Source organism: Oratosquilla oratoria, chromosome 9 (genome assembly GCF_046742065.1).
Source record: "Oratosquilla oratoria isolate Oo_2021 chromosome 9, ASM4674206v1, whole genome shotgun sequence".
Classification (NCBI taxonomy): Eukaryota; Metazoa; Arthropoda; class Malacostraca; order Stomatopoda; family Squillidae; genus Oratosquilla; species Oratosquilla oratoria.
In genome coordinates, this window is record NC_134785.1 from 68,196,200 (window position 1) to 68,216,035 (window position 19,836).

At 40.3% G+C, this 19,836-nt stretch overlaps 2 protein-coding genes across 3 annotated transcripts in view; one reads left to right on the forward strand and one right to left on the reverse strand.

Annotated features, from left to right (window-relative positions):
- Window positions 1-4,714, forward strand: part of LOC143028527 (tRNA (uracil-5-)-methyltransferase homolog A-like) — a 68,610-nt gene extending 63,896 nt beyond the window's left edge. Inside the window, exons 21-22 of one of the 2 annotated variants that reach the window (XM_076190780.1) lie at window positions 4,152-4,278; window positions 4,464-4,713. In XM_076190780.1, coding sequence (XP_076046895.1) covers window positions 4,152-4,237 — 86 coding nt within the window. In that variant the 3' untranslated portion in view covers window positions 4,238-4,278; window positions 4,464-4,713. Of the gene's footprint in view, window positions 1-4,151 lie in introns of both variants that reach the window. The other variant, XM_076190779.1, reaches the window with a different exon arrangement.
- Window positions 4,715-11,309: 6,595 nt separating this feature from the next.
- LOC143028530 (cyclin-J-like) lies at window positions 11,310-19,382 on the reverse strand. Its single transcript, XM_076190782.1, has 5 exons — window positions 19,216-19,382; window positions 17,898-18,029; window positions 15,424-15,576; window positions 14,622-14,781; window positions 11,310-12,569 (listed from the first exon to the last, which is right to left on the reverse strand). Exons 1-5 carry the CDS (start codon window positions 19,379-19,381, stop codon window positions 12,374-12,376), a joined length of 807 nt encoding a protein of 268 aa, XP_076046897.1. The 5' UTR covers window position 19,382; the 3' UTR covers window positions 11,310-12,373.
- Window positions 19,383-19,836: the final 454 nt, after the last annotated feature.

The window sequence follows — 19,836 nt, forward strand, 5'->3', positions numbered from 1 at the left end:
AAGCTTTAGAACAAATTCTGTGTGTGTGCATGCGTCTGTGTCTGTGTGTGTAATTATGCTGCCGTTGTACAGGATTTTGGTTTTCATGTATTCAATTTGTCTAGTGTTTATAGATGTGGATAGAAAATAATTTATAGTGTTGTTCTCAAGTTCTTTTCACTTTCTTTTATATATATTTTTCCTTCTATGGTAATCTTTATAGGGTAGTGGTCTGGAGAAAGGATGAGTGCATTGTGAAATTAGAAGTTTCTTGTTGGTTACATTGGGGAAATTGTTTAGTGTGGTGGTTGCAGGAATTTAAATCTGGGTTAGGAAGCTGTATTTTGTGTATTTCTTGATCAGCTTGTGTGTTTAGCCAATTTGGGTGGTGGTCTTTAAACCTGTCACTATGCTCACCAGTTTGTGAACAAATTGAGAACTTGAGGATGAAGATTGTAGCTTTAGGGGACCGATGTGGGTGGTGTATATTGGCATATACATAGTCTTTCTCCGAGTTTGGGTTATGATTATCTCAGTTGTGTTATCTGTTAGTATTTGTTTAGTTTAAAGTTGTCTTCACTAATTGTCATTCATTTTGTGAATATAGGTTAACTGTGTTGTTACTTTTGTTTCCTGTATTAGTGCAATCCCTTCCCTTCAGAACTAAGATGAAAGGGAAATAAATGGGATGGGTGGGGGGTGGTTGCATGTCTTGGCTGGCTACCTCCCTTGAAGTGGGAGGAAGCCTTTGGTATAGATAATAATGCAATATTTCTATTGTTTTATGTACTAATTGAAACACCTGCTTAGTAGGCCCAGAGGCAATTGAAAGAGCATTGTGTGTGGAGGCAGTATTTCCTTATATCTAGAGTACCCTACTTACGGGTGGAATCTAGCAAGAGTAGATTTTAGTGTAGAGGGTTGAGATCTTTCACCATTTAGCCCACCCTACCCAGCAGTGGACTTGTATTCTTGTTCATAAGTTTAAAAAAATACCTACATCCTCGTGGAACTGTGTGGTGAAAGCAGTCAGGATCTGTCTCCCACAGACACAGTTCATTGGCCCCTCTCTCGCCAATGACTGTTCCTAAGTCATCCCATAGTCCTGGGAGGTTGACTACTCCCACACTTGTTGAATGTTGCATGTGGTTCCTCTTGGACTGTGGCATCAGCAAGGCTCAAGGACAGGACTGCTGTATTGGGTTCTTGATTGTAGCTCTACTATTAGGGATCCCTAAAATTGGGACCAGATTTAATGGGGTTTTCTTTATGAAGTCTCTTATTTAAAATTATATTGTGCTGCAAAGGATGGTCCACTGGTAGTGTTTAGGACCAAGAATCATGGCTAACCAAGTCAGGGTCTGTTTGATCTGTATGTGTCAAAATGAGAACCAGTAGAATGGGGCAAGTTTTAGAACAAATTCTGTTGTATTGGCAGCAGTGATTTATTTCCCTCATTGAGGTGAGTAATCACCTATGTGTCATCAAGTAAACTTGTTCTAGATGTAATGTGTAAATGAAGTGGCTGGCCCTACAGTGGATGTGCTGTGTCTTGCTGCATTGCTTGTAACCCGAGCAGTGGGCATGAGACTGGAATAACCCTTTATCTACAAGGAGCTAAGATAAAAGGGAAATTGGTAACATGGGAGTGGGAGGGTTTGTGTATGTCTTGCCTGGCTACCCCCCTTATGAGGGAAAGAAGCCTTTTGATAGATAGGATGTAACGTAGTCTTCATTGCTCATCTGATGGGGCAAGGGTGCAGCCGAAGGGCTTTGTTGCTGCTTCATCCTTGTTTTAGTACATAATATTCCAAAGGCTTTTTCCCCCTTATAAGGAAGGTAACCAAAAAAGACAAAGGCATAGAAACCACTCCCACCCATTCCATCCCTATCATACTCCTCTTCCCTTCCTCTTGTCTTGGCACCTAATGGATGATGGGTCATCCCTGCATCTTGCCCACTGCCACAGTTAGGCAACTTCCTAATCAAGTGAAAGGTTGAAAGGGTAATTTATACCTTTTCCAACCCCCCCCCTCCCCCTTCCATCATGGGGTTACTGTAGATCCTAACGAGGGCTACTATAAGGTCCTGATACAATAATGATAGACAGTAAACAGAGTTGGCTCAAAGTTGTGACTAGGGGCCTCCAGAGGTCATCATATTATGCTCCCACTATCAACAACAGATTGTGTTAATAAAGTTATTGTTAGATAAGAGGAAAGTGTTGATGTAACTGAACATACTGTCAGTCTTGGTCACACTTCACATTTGGTATCAGGTTACTGGTACTGGTAATAGTAAACCCTAAGGGGGAACTGGGAGGTAATGGTAAGGTAGCAGTTAGCCTTTCTCGAGGAAAGAAAGTCTGGAAGAATGCCCAGCCCACAAATCTTTACTCTATTTTGCAATAAAGCATGTTTATTTGTAAATATCTGAACTATCTGCATGTGTTCACATTAAAAAATGGTTTGTGTGTACTAATAGGAAAGTGATCACAGGGGTCAATGATGGGTCATCAGATCCCATCTACACCCAGGATGTTACACTTCACCCCACTATTCAACACATCATGGAAGACTATTATACACAATCACGCATGGAAACAACACAACATACACTCTATAAAAGGACTTGTGGGAAAACCCTGTTTTGACTGTGGCATTCCTTGGGGAGACGTGACTGCTCGGACAGACAGTCTAAGGAACAACAACAACACCCTCAGCTCCATCTGGAGGTCTGCGAGGGGTTAGTACTCAAAGTCTGTATCATACTCAAGATCTCTCACAACTTCAACATATTTTTCCTCACCCTTTTTTTTCACAGTAGAGTTGACATCAAGCAACTGCTTTCCCCTTCCTCCTACCTGCTGGTGACTGAAACAGACCCACACTTACATATCATAGACACCTTGCCTGTGTTTCTTTCTAGACAGGTCTGTGGATCTGAAGACCATTGCTGACCACTGTGAAACTGTGGGTTCAATCTGAGGAACTTTGTGCAACAAATATTATCACTGATCACACCTGAATTTTTTGTATTGCATTCTAAGATTTCTTTGATGGCAAACGTGAATGCATTTATTTGTGTGTATTTATATGTTATCTATTTTCATCAACAGCATCTGTTCAGGAGACCAGGTACTAACCTCCAAGGGCTGCATCTCTTGAGTAGAGGTGCGGTTGAGTTGAAGTGCTTTGATTGATTTACATTTGTTGGGTCCCAGATGGACTGCTACTTCAGTCACTTGGCTCAGGACTGCTGTGGGAAGGTGCATTTCATCGGTCCCTGCACACAAATCCATTCCCCTCGCATCACATCATGCCAGCCCAGGTCACAGAACTCAATGCCAAATTATCCTCAGTACTTGGAACATGGAACATAAGAAAGGAAGAGAGGAGTAGTTTGAATTTGTTGAGATGAGGTGCCTGAGAAGTATGATAGGGGTTACCAGGCTGGATAGAGTGAGAAATGAGGAGAACGGGGGTGGAAAGGGAGTTGGGAGATAGGGTTGATGAAAGAGTATTGGAACAGTTTGGACACATGGAAAGAATGAGTGAAGAAAGATTAGTAAAAGAGGTGTGGAAGGCAGAGGTGGAGGAAGTGAACATGAGGGGGCGACCAAGGATGAGATTGTTGGAATGGGGTAAAAGGGGCATTGGGAAAGGGGAATGTCTGTTGAGGAAGGATGGGAGAAGATAGAAGATAGGGGTGAATGGAGAAGGGTTGTGTATGGATGACGCTGTGATGCATGAAAGGGAGTGGGTGAGGGATGGGGGATGAAGGAGCATGTGTGATAAGATAATTTAATGCAGCCCGTCTTCTCTCTTTCTGCATGAGAGAACAGAGAGGTGGGTCACCGATTTAATGAAGAAGCCTTACTGTGGATGTGCTGTGTCTTGCGACACTGCTTCTGACCCAGGGCAGTGGGCGAGATGCAGGGATGACCAGTCATCCAGGAAGAGCCAAGATAAGAGGGAGGGAGTGGAGTATGTGGGGATGGAATGGATGGCTACTTTCCTTCCAAGGGGGAAAGAGCCTTTGGTATATGTATGTATATACCATTAGCCTTTTCCCCCCTATAAAGGTAGTTACCAGCCAAGGCTACTCACATCAATTGTTTATTTTATTTTTTCAGGCAGTTAGAAAATAAATCTTTCATTGTCTCATTCCAGCTGATAAAGGAACTGGGAACAAAGATGGAAAAGAAACTGGCCCACAAACAGATTACACCCCTAACAAGAAAGCTAGAAAGTTCTAGTGCTTAGCCTTGATGACATGAGTAGGCATACTAGTTAAGAGGTAAGCTGAGCCAGCTATGAAACTGCCAAACAGTACTCAGTTTTCATCAGGCTTGTGGATCATAAAATCTATGCACCAATGACTTGGCAAAATGGCTTAACTTCATGTATGTATATTGTGCAAGCTGAAAATTTCCAGTAAAAGTAGTTATTTGTCATTTCATCCAATTCATATATATATTTCAGCATCAATCACTCCAGTATGTGACAGCTCAGCCTATTTTTCAGAAGTCAGTATGTAATATTTTGATCTTCAAATTTTATTAATGAATAGGTAGTTATGAACACATTAAACTAGTATTTGTTCAGAGAATTTTTAAAAACGATTTTTAAAATACCTTTTAAAATACCGAAGTGCATGTTCTTGTTGAACAAGAAAAGTTTATTTTTCTATAACTATTGAATTCAAGCATATAAAAGACTATAACTACTGGATAATAAACATTACTGGCTTGTTATGTTTTGTTTGTTCTTACCTTAATGTGGGTGGCAGGGGCCAATGACAAGTACTTGCATGTGGTAGTCATGCAAGATGGACAGTAAAGATGCCCATTTTCAAAACTCAACTTTCATCTTGCAGGACCACACTTGTGTGCATGAGCATATACTCATCTGACATTTGTCTTCCCCTTAATTTAGCTGCTCCTTATGTATGAAGGACCATCCCTGCCCTGATGGTGGTTCATGCGTCTAGAAAGAATTGATAACAAATGCAGTGTTAGGAAGAAATTTGAGCATAAGAACACATGGGAGAGGGTGGTGGATGGAAGGGTGGTAGAGCATTAATGGACTATATAGTGGTAACCAGGAGTATAGTAGGAAGAGTTAAGGATGTGCATGTTCTAAGGGGAGAGAGTGGGGGAATATCAGATTATTTTTTGGTAGAAGGGAAATTGAAAGTGGAGGATAGATGAAGAAAGGTGAAAAGTAAAGAAGGTAGGGAGGTGCTTTGAGTGAACTGCTTAAATGAGAAAGAAAAGTACAAGCAGCAGCTGGGAAAGGAGTGGGAGTGAAGGTTAGATTAGAACTAGGAGTGGAGGAGGAATGGGGATGGTTCAAGGAGAGAGTCACAAGGTATGCAAAGATGTGTGGAACAAGGATGGGAGGAAATAGAAAGAAGGGTAGCGAGTGGTGGGATGAGGAACCAAAGAAGGCTGTAGAAGAGAAGAAGCATGTACTCACAGATTGGTCACAAAATAGGACAAGGGAATTATAAAAGAGATACAAAGAAAAGAGAAGTAAAGCATAACATAAAGGAGACAAAGAGGAGAGCAGATGTGAATAGGGGGTAAGAGTATGATAGAAAATTTTTAAAGTAATAAAAAAATGTTTTGGAAAGAAATTAAGAGAGGAAGAGGAGGCAAATCAAATAGAGAAGAAAAGGTAAAAGGTGGTTCTGACCCAGGGCAGTAGGCGAGATGCAGGGATGACCTGTCATCCAGGAGGTGCCAAGATAAGAGGGAGGGGAGTACAGTAGGATATGTTACAGATGGAATGGATGGGAGTGATTTTTATGCCTTTGTTTTTTGGCTACCTCCTTTATATGTACAATACCTTTGGATATTTGGGGTTGCATTTTGTAGGAAAGGAGTGGAGGTAAATTGTAAATTGAGAGAAGCAACTAAATGCCTTGGGGGATTAAAAAGTGTAATGAGAAATGGGCATTTGGGAATGGATGCAAAAAGGACATAATGAAAGGGATGATTATGCCAACAACACTGTATAGGGAAGACTTAAGAGGCAGAGAAGAAGAGGTTGAATGTGAGATGAAAATCTGAGAAGTATAGTAGGGGTTACAAGGTTGGACAGAGTAAGAAATGAGGTGAGAGCTGGGGTGGTAAAGGAGATGGCAAATAGGGCTGATGAAAGAGTACTGGGATGGTTTGGACACATGGAAAGAAGGAGTGAAGAAAGATTAGTAAACGAGATGTGGAAGGCAGAGGTGGGGGGGAGTGAACTTGAGGGGATGACTGAGGATGAGATGGATAGATGGGGTGAAAGGGGCATTGGGAAAGAGGGGAATCTCTGTTGAGCAAGGAAGGGGAAGACAGGAGATAGGGGTGAATGGAGAATGGCTGTGTATAGATGATACTGTGATGCAAGGAAAGGAGGTGGTGGGGGATGGGGGGAGGGGTTAAGGAGAGTGGTTATGTTTTAAGGATATTTTCATGCAGCCCGAAGGGATTTCTCCCAGTCTTCTCTTTTTCTGCATAAGGGGATGGAGAGGAGGGTCACCGATTAAGTGAAGCGCCCTTGCTGTGGATTTGCTGTGTCTTGATGCTTTGCTTCTGACCCAGGGCAGTGGGCGGGATACAGGTACGACCTGTCATCCATGAGGAGCCAAGATGAAAGGGAGGAATGGGTGGGAGTGGGTATATACCTTTTAACATGGCTACCTCTCTGGTAAGAGGGAAAAGGCCTTTGGGATATAGACAGACATATACAATCAAGTAAGTTTAATATATTCAAAAACTCATTTACATCAGTATCCACCTCCTAGTTATTAGATGGATGCATATGATTTTCACATCCTTACAACATATGCAAAAGTACAAAAATAAACTTTCAAAGTACTACAGAAAATCAAAATTTATCACAATCCAATTATGAGGCCCTCTGGACGCTCAAGTCCGCCTATTCCATATACACATGCGATCAAATTCTCACTGTGTAATGAGACAGGGAGAAAATACAAGTAATACACAACTCAACTTCAAAAATGTGTAACAAGTATTCTACAGCTACCTTAAATTAAATTAAATCTTCTTGAATGACTAGAACTTTTCCTAGTAAATAATGTATGACTAGAACCAGCAACGAGTTTTTCTGCCATGAAGTCCGAGAGTTTAATTAGGTCCGTCTCCTAGCTTCTAATGTAAGGTTTGTAGCAAGACAAATTTATTATAAAAAATGCTATTTCCACAAAGAAGTTTTCCCATATGCCTGAAGTTTTCACAAGCCCTGAGATACCTGTAAAATTATTAGTGCAGTTTAGATTACCTCTACTTAGGCATGAAGGTTAGTCAAGGCAATTCAAGGCTGCCTGGTTGAGCAAGTTCGTAGTAAGAGACTACATTAAACTCTACTTCAAAGAGTCTTCCTTAAAGAAGCACCATCCTAGTCCTCTCAAAGAGGAGCTTGAGATTTTAAATTGAATCATTGGTGTAATGGACATTACTTCAGTTTCTACAACATATCTATCCAATTCCAAGAACTATTCCCCACATTGAACTATACAACGATCCAACATCAATGGATACAAGTGAAAGATTTCTAGAGCTACAGGATTTTGAATTAAAGTAACAAACTAATACTCTAAGTAGGAGTAACAAACTACTACAGGTGACCACCCATTAGCACAAAAGACATATGAAACACTCCAGAAAATTACTACAACATTATCCAGACTATTCTACCACCCCGATCCAATCACATTAACACAAAAATATACAAACAGTAATTACATAGCTCTAGCTAGTCTAGAAACCAACAGAATCCTTGGCCACCCTACACCTCGTGTACATAAATCTAACGCTCAGTTAAACAACAGACTAGTTTCCTGTGTTCCACATTGACACCATGATCAATTCTTTGTAAAATAAACATTACAGAGGGATGCAAAGGTGAACAGACAGAATAATTGCAAGATAAAGCACAAAATGAAATGCAGGGAAGGGAAGATGGAGAATCCTGAAAATGGAGTTTCTTCAGAGTACTGTTATCTCTCCATATCCACGTTTTCAGTACATAAGACAGAACACTAACTTCAAGAAAGAAAAATTACTTTTGAAGCTGGCAATCACATATGAAGGAAAAGAAAAATGTATAAAATACCTCCATGTTAAACCTACAAGACACCATAAATTGAATTAAACCCAATTTGGTTTAATGAAAAGAAAAATGTATAAAATACCTCGGTTAAACCTACAAGACACCATAAATTGAATTAAACCCAATTTGGTTTAATACATGTAAGTGTAGCATTAATTACAAACCAATGTCCATAATATGCAATGTGAATCATCCAATTCTACCAATTTTGAAAATAACACCTAACTGTAATAAGGCATTATCAGTAAAAATGAAAAACTTCCAACAAGAAGGCAAACTGAATGAACTTAATGTAACAAGGTTTACATGTCTCGTTACATGTCTGACAAATTGACATTAGCAGATTTTGGGGGAGGTTGGTTCCATGGGTCCGTCAGGTGTGTTGATGTCCCTCTGTAATTCCTTACAGTTTTTTCAATATGGTGGCTGTATAGTAGTTGGCTCACAAGAGCTTGCAAGCTGAATACATACTGTTATGCAACTGAATACAATTGGCAGAGGACACACAGTGATTATGCATTCCTTACACTAGAAGATGTGGAGTTGACACTACCAATGCAACCACCCAACTCTCTATCAACTAAGCTGGGGACTAATCTTTAGAACAATTGGTAGAGTGCTGGACTTGAGGCCCATGTGGCTTTAGATAAAATCATAGCAGCTCTATGGTTTTACCTACATGCTTTCTCTGCACATTCAGGCATGGGACAACAGTTTTTGTAATCAATGTGTATCCTTTGCCACAAATGTGCTCAGTTGCTTAACAGTTTCTATTCAGTTTGCAAACATTTGTAAACCACACAAGTCCATACAACCACTACAGTGAAACAACTGGAAAGAATTACAGAAGGGTACCAATATACCTGCTTAGGAAACCTGCCCCCCTCCTCCCAGAATAGTGGTTTAGATTAACTGATGAAGATTAATAAATGTTTATGATAAAGTTATGTAAAAGGTTGTATGGCATAACTTAGGACTAAGGGATAGCTATGATGATGGCCTGGAAAAAAAGAAAAAGAATCAAATCATCTTTGGTAACAAAATGTGGAGTTTTAAACCACTTAACACAACTGTGGGAAAATAAACAAGCCTCTGAAAACCAAACCAACATCTAATAAATCCAGAGTGAAAAATTTGGGACTCCCGCCAGCAACACAAAAGTAGGAAAGGCATCAAAAAGACGAAATTAGTACCGAGAGTTTGGATATGATACAGCAATGGAGACAAATATACTGGACCATAAGAATGTAGCTATTTTCTTATAAATTACATTCTTACCAATAATCATACCATAAGACCTTTTTCCTTTTGTAAGAAGGATGGCCGATTTAATGAAGTGGCCTTGCTGTGGATGTGCTGTGTCTTGTGACACTGCTTTTGACCCAGAGCAGTGGGCGAGATACAGGGATGACCTGTTATTCAGGAGGTGCCAAGATAAGAGGGAGGGAAGAGGGTAGAGTGGAGTGTGATGGGGATGGAATGGGTGGGAGTGGTTTTTATGCCTTTGTTTTTTGGCTACCTCCCTTATAAGGGGGAAGAGACTTTGGTATATGCAAGAAGGATGGTCGAGTCAGAAGCTTACATCTATCCTACAACCATCCCACATCCATCTAAAACCTATTCCTTATCCTTCCCATCTGACCACCATGGAGGATGGGTCATCCCTGTTCTCCACCACACTGCTGGAGTTGGGCAATGCAATGAGACAGTGCTTCCACAAGAGGGCCTGACATTTGAACCTGGTTTTCCATTACATGGAGTCACTTGACCTATAAGAAGGAAAATGTATTTTGGTATGTAATGTGTGTGATTCACCATGGTCTTGGATCACTTGCTGGACTCCTGACTGACAGCTATTACCCTTCTGGACGAGAGCTCAAAGCTCATATGTACCTGATCTGTGTATGTATGCATGTAGTCAGTGCATTCTCTGACTCAGCTCCCTTTTATGAGGGGGGGAAGGGCCTTTTGGTATGTACTGGCATAGATTTGTTATACAGTTCTTCCTTTTCTGAAAAGGATACAAGTGATGAACTGCTGGAAATGGTAACAATTCTTTTTCTGAAACCAAACTGATTATCTGCCAAGCCCCCGTCTCCTCAGTGGACATCATAAATGAATTCAAAGCAAAGTTTGATAAATGAAGATAGAGAGAAGGGAACCCATAAGCACAACTCCAATCCTTGATATTACAATGAGGAAAATTAAACCCACATATAATTGGACAGTTGACAAATACAATTAAGCGCAGCAAGACACAACCCCCTCCCAGGTCTTGTAAACAAAAGTGATAAATCTGGTGGGCTATTGTTTATGCAGATACTGGCTACTATAAACAAAATTATTTCTACCTAGCTCAATTCCATGATACTATAAATTAACTTCAACCTCATTATACAAGTATTCAAACTAAAATTATTGGGAAAAAATCTAAGATAAATATCTTTGTTCTTTGTCCAATTCTTGTAAGAAGTAGTAACCATTCCTAAGCTCATGTTTCTATTTGGATTTTTTTTAAAGAAACTTTAAATAAGAGTATTAATGGTGAGTAATGCCAACAACTATTATTTCTGTAGGGCTTGGAATTATCATTGCTATCCACTGTTCATCACTGAAAACTCTTAGTCATTCTCAATCTGTTACATTACAGTTCCTTACAGTCTAGGCATCTTAATATAAACATTTATCATACCATTTGTCACATTTCATCACTGAATGATGAAATACTTTGCTTTAAATTTCTTTTTTCTAAACATTCTTTACTGAAGGATGGGAGGAGATTCTTGTATGCCTGTTTTATATGATAGCAAAGAGTAATTAACAGTTCAAAATGAACAGCAAGCATTTAAAAACCGTGCATTAATTTTTAAAGTATGATGCTAAATGGTATTCATTCAAGGCTAGGAAAGTCCAATGGAGTGCTACCAAGTACTTCCACCAAACTTACAAGACTCGTCCTCTCACCAACCAAACAATTAAAGTAAAAAATAAATATGTAAGAGAAACTTGTTATCACAAATGTAATTATGTTACATATAAAGGCTGTGACAAAAATGTCACAAAAGGAGAAAGTTGAAGATACAGTAACAATCAAACACATACCAATTATGCAATTCAGCAGTTGCATTTTGCCCCAAAATATTTGTCTTTATGTACAATGTGCACTCTTATGAAACTAATATCTACGTACATCATCAAAACTATTAGGAAAGCATGTATAGCGACTGTGAATAAAGGTATCAAGCCATTAAACATATAGTGAAGGGAAAATATGCCATAAAAAACAAGTCACTGGGAGGACTGCTGAATTAGATTTGACTAAGCAGTAGGAAAACCTTGCAACATAATCTAAAAAATTTGCAAGTTTCATTTATCACTACAAGAATAGCTGGTTAAAAATGAGCTCATTAAATAACTAAGCAATATTAACTTGACGTTTGAACAATGTTTACAGCAGTTGGCCAATAGTAGTGCCATGATCTCGAGTCAATAAATCATATTATTACTTTCCTGATTATTGATAATTTATATAGCTAATTAGATCTAGGTAGCACATATTTTCCTAAAATCGCATCTCATTTTAAAAAGAATTTCCGATACCTAAATGACAAAATCTGCTACTGTGCCATAAAACTAAAACAGAAAAATTTATTTTGGCGTTACAACACAAAGCTGAAATATCTTTATTCAGTCTATAGGAACAATTGTATCTTTTACAATTTATATGATTTTTGTCAGATTCTGCCAACTTCAGTTATAACTGGGAGGAGGCCTTTGGGTATTATGTATGTATGTATAACATTTTACATGGTTCCAAATTAAGCACTAGTCTTTAAGCATGATTCTAAACTTTTTATACTTCAGGATTTAGTTTCCAATTTAATAATAGAATGCCAATATGTTTATTGGCCTAAGTGTTTTTCAAGAGAGGAACAGAAAAAAGGAAGCAAGAGAATAAGAAAAAGTGAATCGTCTACTTACAGTTTATAGAAGTCTAAACAGTATTCTTGGTTATAACCAAGTAAGTAATTTCAGAAATTGGAAGAAGAATGATTTATTTGTTCAATATAAATGAAAAAAGTACGCTCACATACTGGCACATTTACCATTGTATCAGGTAAAGATTGCTACCTATCATTACATAACGAGCTTCTGCTATATACATTTTAGTTCTGACTACAGCTGACGAAATAACTGGAGAACTAAATAATTAAGGCACTAATATTGTGTACAGTGAAATCCATTAGAAAACTGCAAAGAACTAGCTATGATTGTTCACTATCATCAGTCAGAGAATAGCCACTACAAAGTGCTTCAACTGGTGGTGTTGACGCTAATGACTCTGGTGAAGCGTCCGTGGCTGGTGATGTTGGTGTACTCTGTAGGCTATTTGAATGCCCACTACCATGGCCCGAGTCAGGTGTGTTACACAAAGTACCCTTAACTCCAGATTCGTATATTCTAGGAAGAAATGGGGAACATTTGTCAAAGTATGCAACATATAAAATACTACAATATCTAATACTAAGTGTTCAAGCTCAAAATTTCATAAAAATTAAACACACAAGTTTATATAAATTCAAGAGTCAATAAACCAATTTGTTGCCTTAAGTTTCAATGAATGGAAACTTGCAACTCCAAAGTGGACAGCAATGGTCCTTAGGCCTCAAATCTCTCTTGGGAGGAACTTTGGATTGTTGTCTATTGTATTTGTGGGGGGAATTCTTTTTGTCACCAGCTATGTGAGAAAGCTATAGGAAAGGGGAAGGGTGTTTTTTGGGCTTTTATGGATCTGGAAAAGGCTTATGATAGGGTAGACAGAAAGGCACTGTGGGAGGTTATGCAGATTTATGGGATAGGAGGAAAGCTTTTGGGAGCTGTCAAGAGTTTTTATGAGAGTAGTAGAGCATGTGTCAGGATTAGAAATGGAGAGAGTGAGTGGTTTGATGTAAAGGTGGGACTTCGTCAAGGATGCGTTATGTCGCCTTGGCTGTTCAACTTATACATGGATGGGGTGGTGCGAGAGGTGAATGCTAGGGTAGTGGGTCAGGGATTGGAGATGGTTAAAGAAAATGGAGAAAAGTGGGAGGTGAGCCAGCTGTTGTTTGTGGACGACACTGCGCTTGTGGCAGGGTCAGAGGAGGGATTGAGGAAGCTGGTGGCAGAGTTTGGGAGAGTATGTGATAGAAGAAAGCTAAAGATAAATGTGGGTAAAAGTAAGGTGATGAGATGTACAAGGGGTGAAAGTGGCAGTAGACTGGAAGTGAACATTAAGGGAGAGCGACTGGAGGAAGTGGATAGTTTTAGATACTTGGGTGCAAGTGTAGCAGGAAAAGGTGGAGTGAAGGTGGAGGTAGAATGTAGATTGAGAGAAGCGAGTAAATGCCTTGGTGGTTTAAAGAGTGTAATGAGGAATAGACATTTGGGAATGGATGCAAAGAGGAGACTGTATGAAGGAGTGATTGTGCCAACAGCACTGTATGGGGCAGAAACGTGGAATATAAGAGAAGAAGAGAGAAGGAGTTTGAATGTGTTTGAGATGAGGTGTCTGAGAAGTATGGTGGGGGTTACTAGGCTGGATAGAGTGAGAAATGAGGAGGTGAGGAGGAAAACAGGGGTGAAAAAGGATTTGGGAGATAGGGTTGATGAAAGAATATTAGGATGGTTTGGACACATGGAAAGAATGAGTGAAGAAAGACTAGTAAAAGAGGTATGGAAGGCAGATGTGGAGGGAGTGAACATGAGGGGACGTCCTAGGATGAGGTGGATGGATGGGGTGAAGGGGGCTTTGGGGAAGAGGGGAATGTCTGTTGAGGAAGGAAGGGAGAGGACGGAAGACAGAGGTGAGTGGAGAATGGTTGTATATGGATGATGTTGTGACTGCATGAGGAGGAATGGGCGGGGGGGTGGGGGGTGGGGTAGTATGTGTGAGTAAATTTTGACGCAGCCCGAAGGGATTTCTCCCCGTCCTCGCCTTATATGCAAAGGGGGACGGAGAGGGGGGGGTCGCCGATTAAATGAAGCGGCCTTGCTGTGGATGTACTGTGTCTTGCGACACTGCTTCTGACCCAGGGTGGTGGGCAGGGTGCAGGGATGACCCGTCATCCAGGAGGTGCTCAGATGAGAGGGAGGGTGGGAGGGGTGTGGAGTGTATTTAGGGATGAAATGGGTGGGAGTGTTTTTATGCCTTTCCCTTTTTGGCTACCTCCCTTGGAAGGGGGAAAAAGCCTTGGTATATGTATGTATGTACCAGCTTACATTAGTAGGAGGGAAGCAATCACCAGTTGTCAACTCTCCTCACATGAAAAGGTAGAGGAAATGCAGTTTAAGTTGATATGAAGTAATGTCAGCCTCTCTGAATTCAGCTGGAGGCAAGGATGCTGATAGGTTTTGAAGACGAGTGGCAAGAAGATTCTCCGACATTCATTTCGCAAGACCACCACTAGCAAAAAGTAGTCACTGGTCCCACATGGGCAAATGCTAGGTAACATTTTAAGTCCTATTAACTCTTACCTGAGCAGAAGGTCCATAAGCTGAGAAAGTGTGCTGAGCTCATATCCAGAGATGTTTTGTAAGTGCTCCGGCCAAGTTGGTAGCAGATGGCTATACAGTCGCCCACATGCTACACAAGCAGCTGCTACTTGTGAGCATTGCCATTGAAGAAATACTCTATCTGCCATGGAGGAAAATTGAAAATATTTCACAAGTTTCACACTTATTCTTTATTTTTCATATGGTGGCTAAGCATGAACCCTACAAGTTTCTTAAAATTAATTGTTAGAATCTGCGAATATGAATTTCATGGATGGGGATGACAGGTGGTAATGGACTGAAACTGCCTAATGTATGCTTCTTTCTTATGTTCTTCACTTGTAAGTTATCTTTTTGTGAAAAAGTACGTGTGGAAGGGTGGGGGGGTAATAAGTATCAAACCCTCGGTCTTAAATGAAGATGATGTCTTTGGTAGATTTTGAGGACAGATGGCAGCGAGATGACTAATTTTCAACTTGCAAAACCACCACTTATTTCCAAGGACGTATACTATTCTATATTTTATAAAATTGAACAAAATTGGGTTGTACCAAAAGAAAGAAAGAAAAGGAAGAAGAAGAAGAAGAAGAAAAAAAAATTATTCACTGTTTAGACACTCCGCACTCTTTCTGAAACCCAATGCTATTTAACAAAGAGCATCTCACCTAATCATTATAAATGTAAAATTCTCTGTATACTACATGATCACAAACTCTACAACTCCATACAGTATATACAATTCACCCACGCTCAACCAATACATCTTGAGTGCCAAACATCTTACCCTGTAAAGAGACATCAAGGAGCTGAGCAGTGAATCTCCAGAGGATTGCACGAGCATTTGCGATTGAGGTGACAGGCACTCCTCCTATAGTGTCAACAGGAGACACACCATATGCCAGGTAATGTTCTGCAAAGTGTGCTGCTGTCACACACCCTGTTATCAAAGCAGTGAAGTATAGTTATTAACATGTTAGAGTTCAGTAGGGTATTTATGAAATGTCATTGAAGAACATCTGATTACAGCATGACTATATTCTAAGGTACCTTTACATGATCAGAAAAAGTTTACACACAATCTAAACAATAATGATGACTTGCCTACAAAAAAGATGTCAGCACTGATGATGAGAATAATATAAGGATAATGAAACTGCTTCTTGTAAAACCGCTTCTACAATAATGTAAAAAGAAAGAAAAAAAAATGACATAATCTAAAGTAAATGACGACAGCAAATATGAAATGGGAAATGTCACGAAGATTTCTTGGGCTGCGTAAAAAATCATAAACATTCCTGATCATACAGAAAACTGACAAATTAAACAATAAGGGATATAAAAGGATTGCTGCTATTTTTCAACATCTTTGTATTATTCTTATATAGTACCAAGCTTTTGGTACCATATTCTTACAAAAGTAAATAGTTTCATTTCACTCTAAGCAGGAGGCTGGACTATTTCAAAGAAATGGCAGAGGTCATAAAGAAAACAGAGATGCCAAGCAAGAACCTTAAACTCGAGACAATAGATCAAAACGTGGACGGAGGGAGGGAAGGTCAGGAGTGGGGGGTGTGTGAGAGAGAATGAGAAAATGATAACTGTTGCCTCAAGTTTCACCGAGTGGAAAACCTGGAGCGCCATAATGGCTGGCTAGAGTCCTCAGACCTTCTCACAAATCTCTCAGACTGTGATCTGTGTTGTATTACCATAGGGCTATTTCAATCTCACCAACTGGTACAGGAAGGGAAGTAGTTGCCAACTGTCAGATCTCCATTTGTGTAAGAAATAGAGCTGAAGTCAATGATACATCGAGTCAAGAGATGGAGTGTCAGCCCCTCTTGAGGGAGGTGAGGAAGTTCATGGGTTTTGAAAATGGGCAGCTTTGGTGTCCATCTTGCAGGCCTACCCCATGCAGGTACCCATCATTAGTCCTTGATGAGGGATAGAGAGGGATGAATGGGAGAGGGATAAGAACATAAGAATGAAGGAAACTGCAAGAGACCATAAGGTCTACACTAGACAGTGCCATGTCCATTACTATCTGTCATCCATATCCACAAAGTTGTCTAAGCCTATTCCATTCATTGATCACTACTGGTAAACCAGTTCCTGCTTATTTCCTTCTTAAATCTAAATATGTCCAATTCAAATCCATTACTGCAAATCCTGCTCTGTTACCTTAAAATGATGACCTTGTTTGCATCACCCTTGTTAAATCCTTTGATCCACTTGAACATCTCTATTAGATCACCCCACATTCTGCATCTTTCCAGAGAGTTTAAGTTAAGGTGCCTAAGCCTGTTCTTGTAAGGTAAATTTCTGAGCCCATGTATCATTTTGGTCATTCTCCTCTGTACTGATTCTTGTGAATTGATATCCATTCTATAGGATGGAGACCAAAACTGTACTGCATGATCAAAGATGAGTCTAACACAAGATAGAGTTTGATAACCTTTGCACTTTTATTTGTAACCATCCTAGCAATGAAACCTAATGCTCTGTTAGCTCTATTCCTGGCACTAATGCACTGTTTCCTGGATTCAAGGTCAGGACTCACTAGAACTCCCAAGTCTCTCTTGCACTCTGTTTTCTCTAAAAAAAGTGTCATCTAAGCTATACCTGCTTTCTAGGTTCTGTAAACCTATATTTAACACACTGGACTTTGAGATACTGAAATTCATTTGCCATTTCACCAACCATGTGAACAATTTGTTAGATCCTCTTGCAGAATCTCAGTGTCTTCTCCTGATCTAATTAATTGAGTGGGGGAGGGAGAGGGATGAAAAGGAGAGAGAGAAAAGAATGAATGGGTGAAGGAGAGGGATGAATGGGGGAGAAAGAAGGATGAATGGAGGAGAGAGGGACAAACAAAGGTGAGAGGGAAGATTGGAATAGAGAGGGATCAATGGGGGTGAGAGGTATGAATGGGGGAGAGGTGGATGAACGGTGTGGTGAAGCAAGCATCATCACACTGGTGAAGTACCCTAACAGGCAGCAGAAATTGTAAGGACTGTACACGCAATTGATCGGTGGTACTTCTCCCTCTCCTGGGCAGTGGAGCTACCACTTAGAGAGGAGCAAGTGCTGGGCCCACCAAACAAAATGAACATCAACTAACCATTGTGTTGTATGGCATAGGACAGCTACCAGTGGCCACTCAAAGGTCAGTATGATGCGGAAAGCAATGTATTGGGTGAATCTTAGTGCGGGCCCTCAGTACCCCAATGTACCAGCTCAAGGTTAGTATGGAGCACTAACCAATGTGCCAGTTGAAGAATTTAAGCATAAAGGCTTCCATGGAGTTGAAGATTCCGATGCTGTAGCACGAGTTCGCAAACAAGTTCAGCTCAGAAATGCGTGGGACATTTGCGTCTTTCTCCTCAAACTTAGCTGCATGAATTGGAATTAAACAATTACAACATTATCTAAAATGGGAAGATTAAGCTTCAAGTTATGAGACATTTATTTATTGTAAACAGATCTAAAACATACATTTGTATATCACAATATTTTGCAACAAGAACCCACTGTGTTGGATAAGAAATTAAATAGATGATATCCATATATTTCGATCATGTACTGTGATCCTCTTCAGTGGAATACAGAGTAATGGAGAAAAATACATGTCTAATATACAGAGAAAGAAAAGGAACGTGGGCAGGGCTAAAGTGGCGTCTAATGCTTTGCACGGCAAATCACTCGCCTTCACCAAAGATGGTAATAATTTATTGACTGCCCAGTCAATAAATTATCACCATCTTTGGTAAAAGCGGGTGATTTGCCACGTAGAGCATTAGAGGCCACTTGCCCTGCCCACGTTCCTTCTCTTTCTCTGTATATTAGACACTTATTTTTCTCCATTACTCTGTATTCCACTGAAGAGGATCACAGTCCGTGATCGAAATATATGGATATCGTCTATTTAATTTCTTCTTATCCAATACAGTGGGTTCTTGTTGAAATTTACGAATGTGTTACGACATTACTTTGTAGTTATATCACGATATGTACATCAAACAGAATCCCTTGATAACAACAAAATATCTTTTCCGAGTGAAATTTGGTCCCGCTCGGAGGTTGTTGCCGATTTCTTGATGGTCACAGGTTTTCTGCAAGAGACCAGGGGCAATGGATTGACTGATCAAACACAACTGCCAAACCAAATCCAATAACTCTCTTAACAATCTGGGAAATTTTCTATAGTAAGGAAGCAACTGGGTTGGTTGAAGTCTACAGCCCTAATTCCCGTTTTCTACGATTGTCAACATCACATAAGAGCAACTTAGTTTTCATTCGTTTTGCCATTGTAACTATTATGGAACACATCACTAGTTGCAGCGATGTAATTCAAATAATCAAACGCGGCCGTCATGAAACCCCAAACGCGGGTCCCTCTAATCGTATTTGATTTAGCTTCTTTTACTTTCTGTAGCAAGATACCAGCGAGCGGGACTCACGAAGAAATACACAAGAAATAAAGTCTACAAAAGCTATACATAACCCTTGTCAACAAAAACGCCCTTACTACATGTGGAAAGAAAAACAACTTGACAAGTGAAATGCCATTTCATCCTACCTGCAAGTAACACCGCCGTGAGAGCAGTTAGCCGTAACTGGTTATCCGATATGTGATGTGCATCCATGAAACGGTCGAGAAGGTACACGGACAAGTGAGTGGTCGTCACAGCAAGCCGAAGCCTCTCGCACACCATCTGAACAAAGTCGACCATAGCACCGCGCATAGAAAGCTGAGGGAAGCAATGTGAAGCGAAATGTTATCTTAAATACATACTGATAAGTAGCTACTGTATATTTGAAAAGAAAGTAAACAAAGTAATGAGAAAGAGAGAGAGAGAGAGAGAGAGGGGGGGGGGGATAGAGAAGGACAGAAAGAGGGAGGGAGGAAAAGAGGGGAAGAGAGAGAGAGAGGGGGAGGGAGAGAGAGAGGGGGAAGAGAGAGAGAGGGAGAAGAGAGAGGGGGAAGAGGGGGGGAAGAGAGGGGGAAGAGAGAGAGAGAGGGGGAAGAGAGAGATGGGGAAGAGAGGGCGAGAGTGTGAAAGAAAGAGGAAGAGAGAAAATGGAAGAAAGAGAGTGGGGGAGAGGGGGAAGAGAGAGACAGAGAGAAGAAAGAGGAGAAGAGAGGACGAGAGAGAGAGAGAGGGGGGAAGAGAGGGTGAGAGAGAGATAGATGGAGGGA

Excerpts from the sequence above, each read along its gene's own strand:
- LOC143028530 (XM_076190782.1), bottom strand. The coding sequence starts at position 19,381 with ATGCGCGGTGCTATGGTCGACTTTGTTCAGATGGTGTGCGAGAGGCTT. Across the intron at positions 18,030-19,215 it reads CACGGCGGTGTTACTTGCAG|CTAAGTTTGAGGAGAAAGAC; the intron begins GTAGGATGAAAT and ends CAATTCATGCAG. Across the intron at positions 14,782-15,423 it reads CCTTGATGTCTCTTTACAGG|ATAGAGTATTTCTTCAATGG; the intron begins GTAAGATGTTTG and ends CCTCCATGGCAG.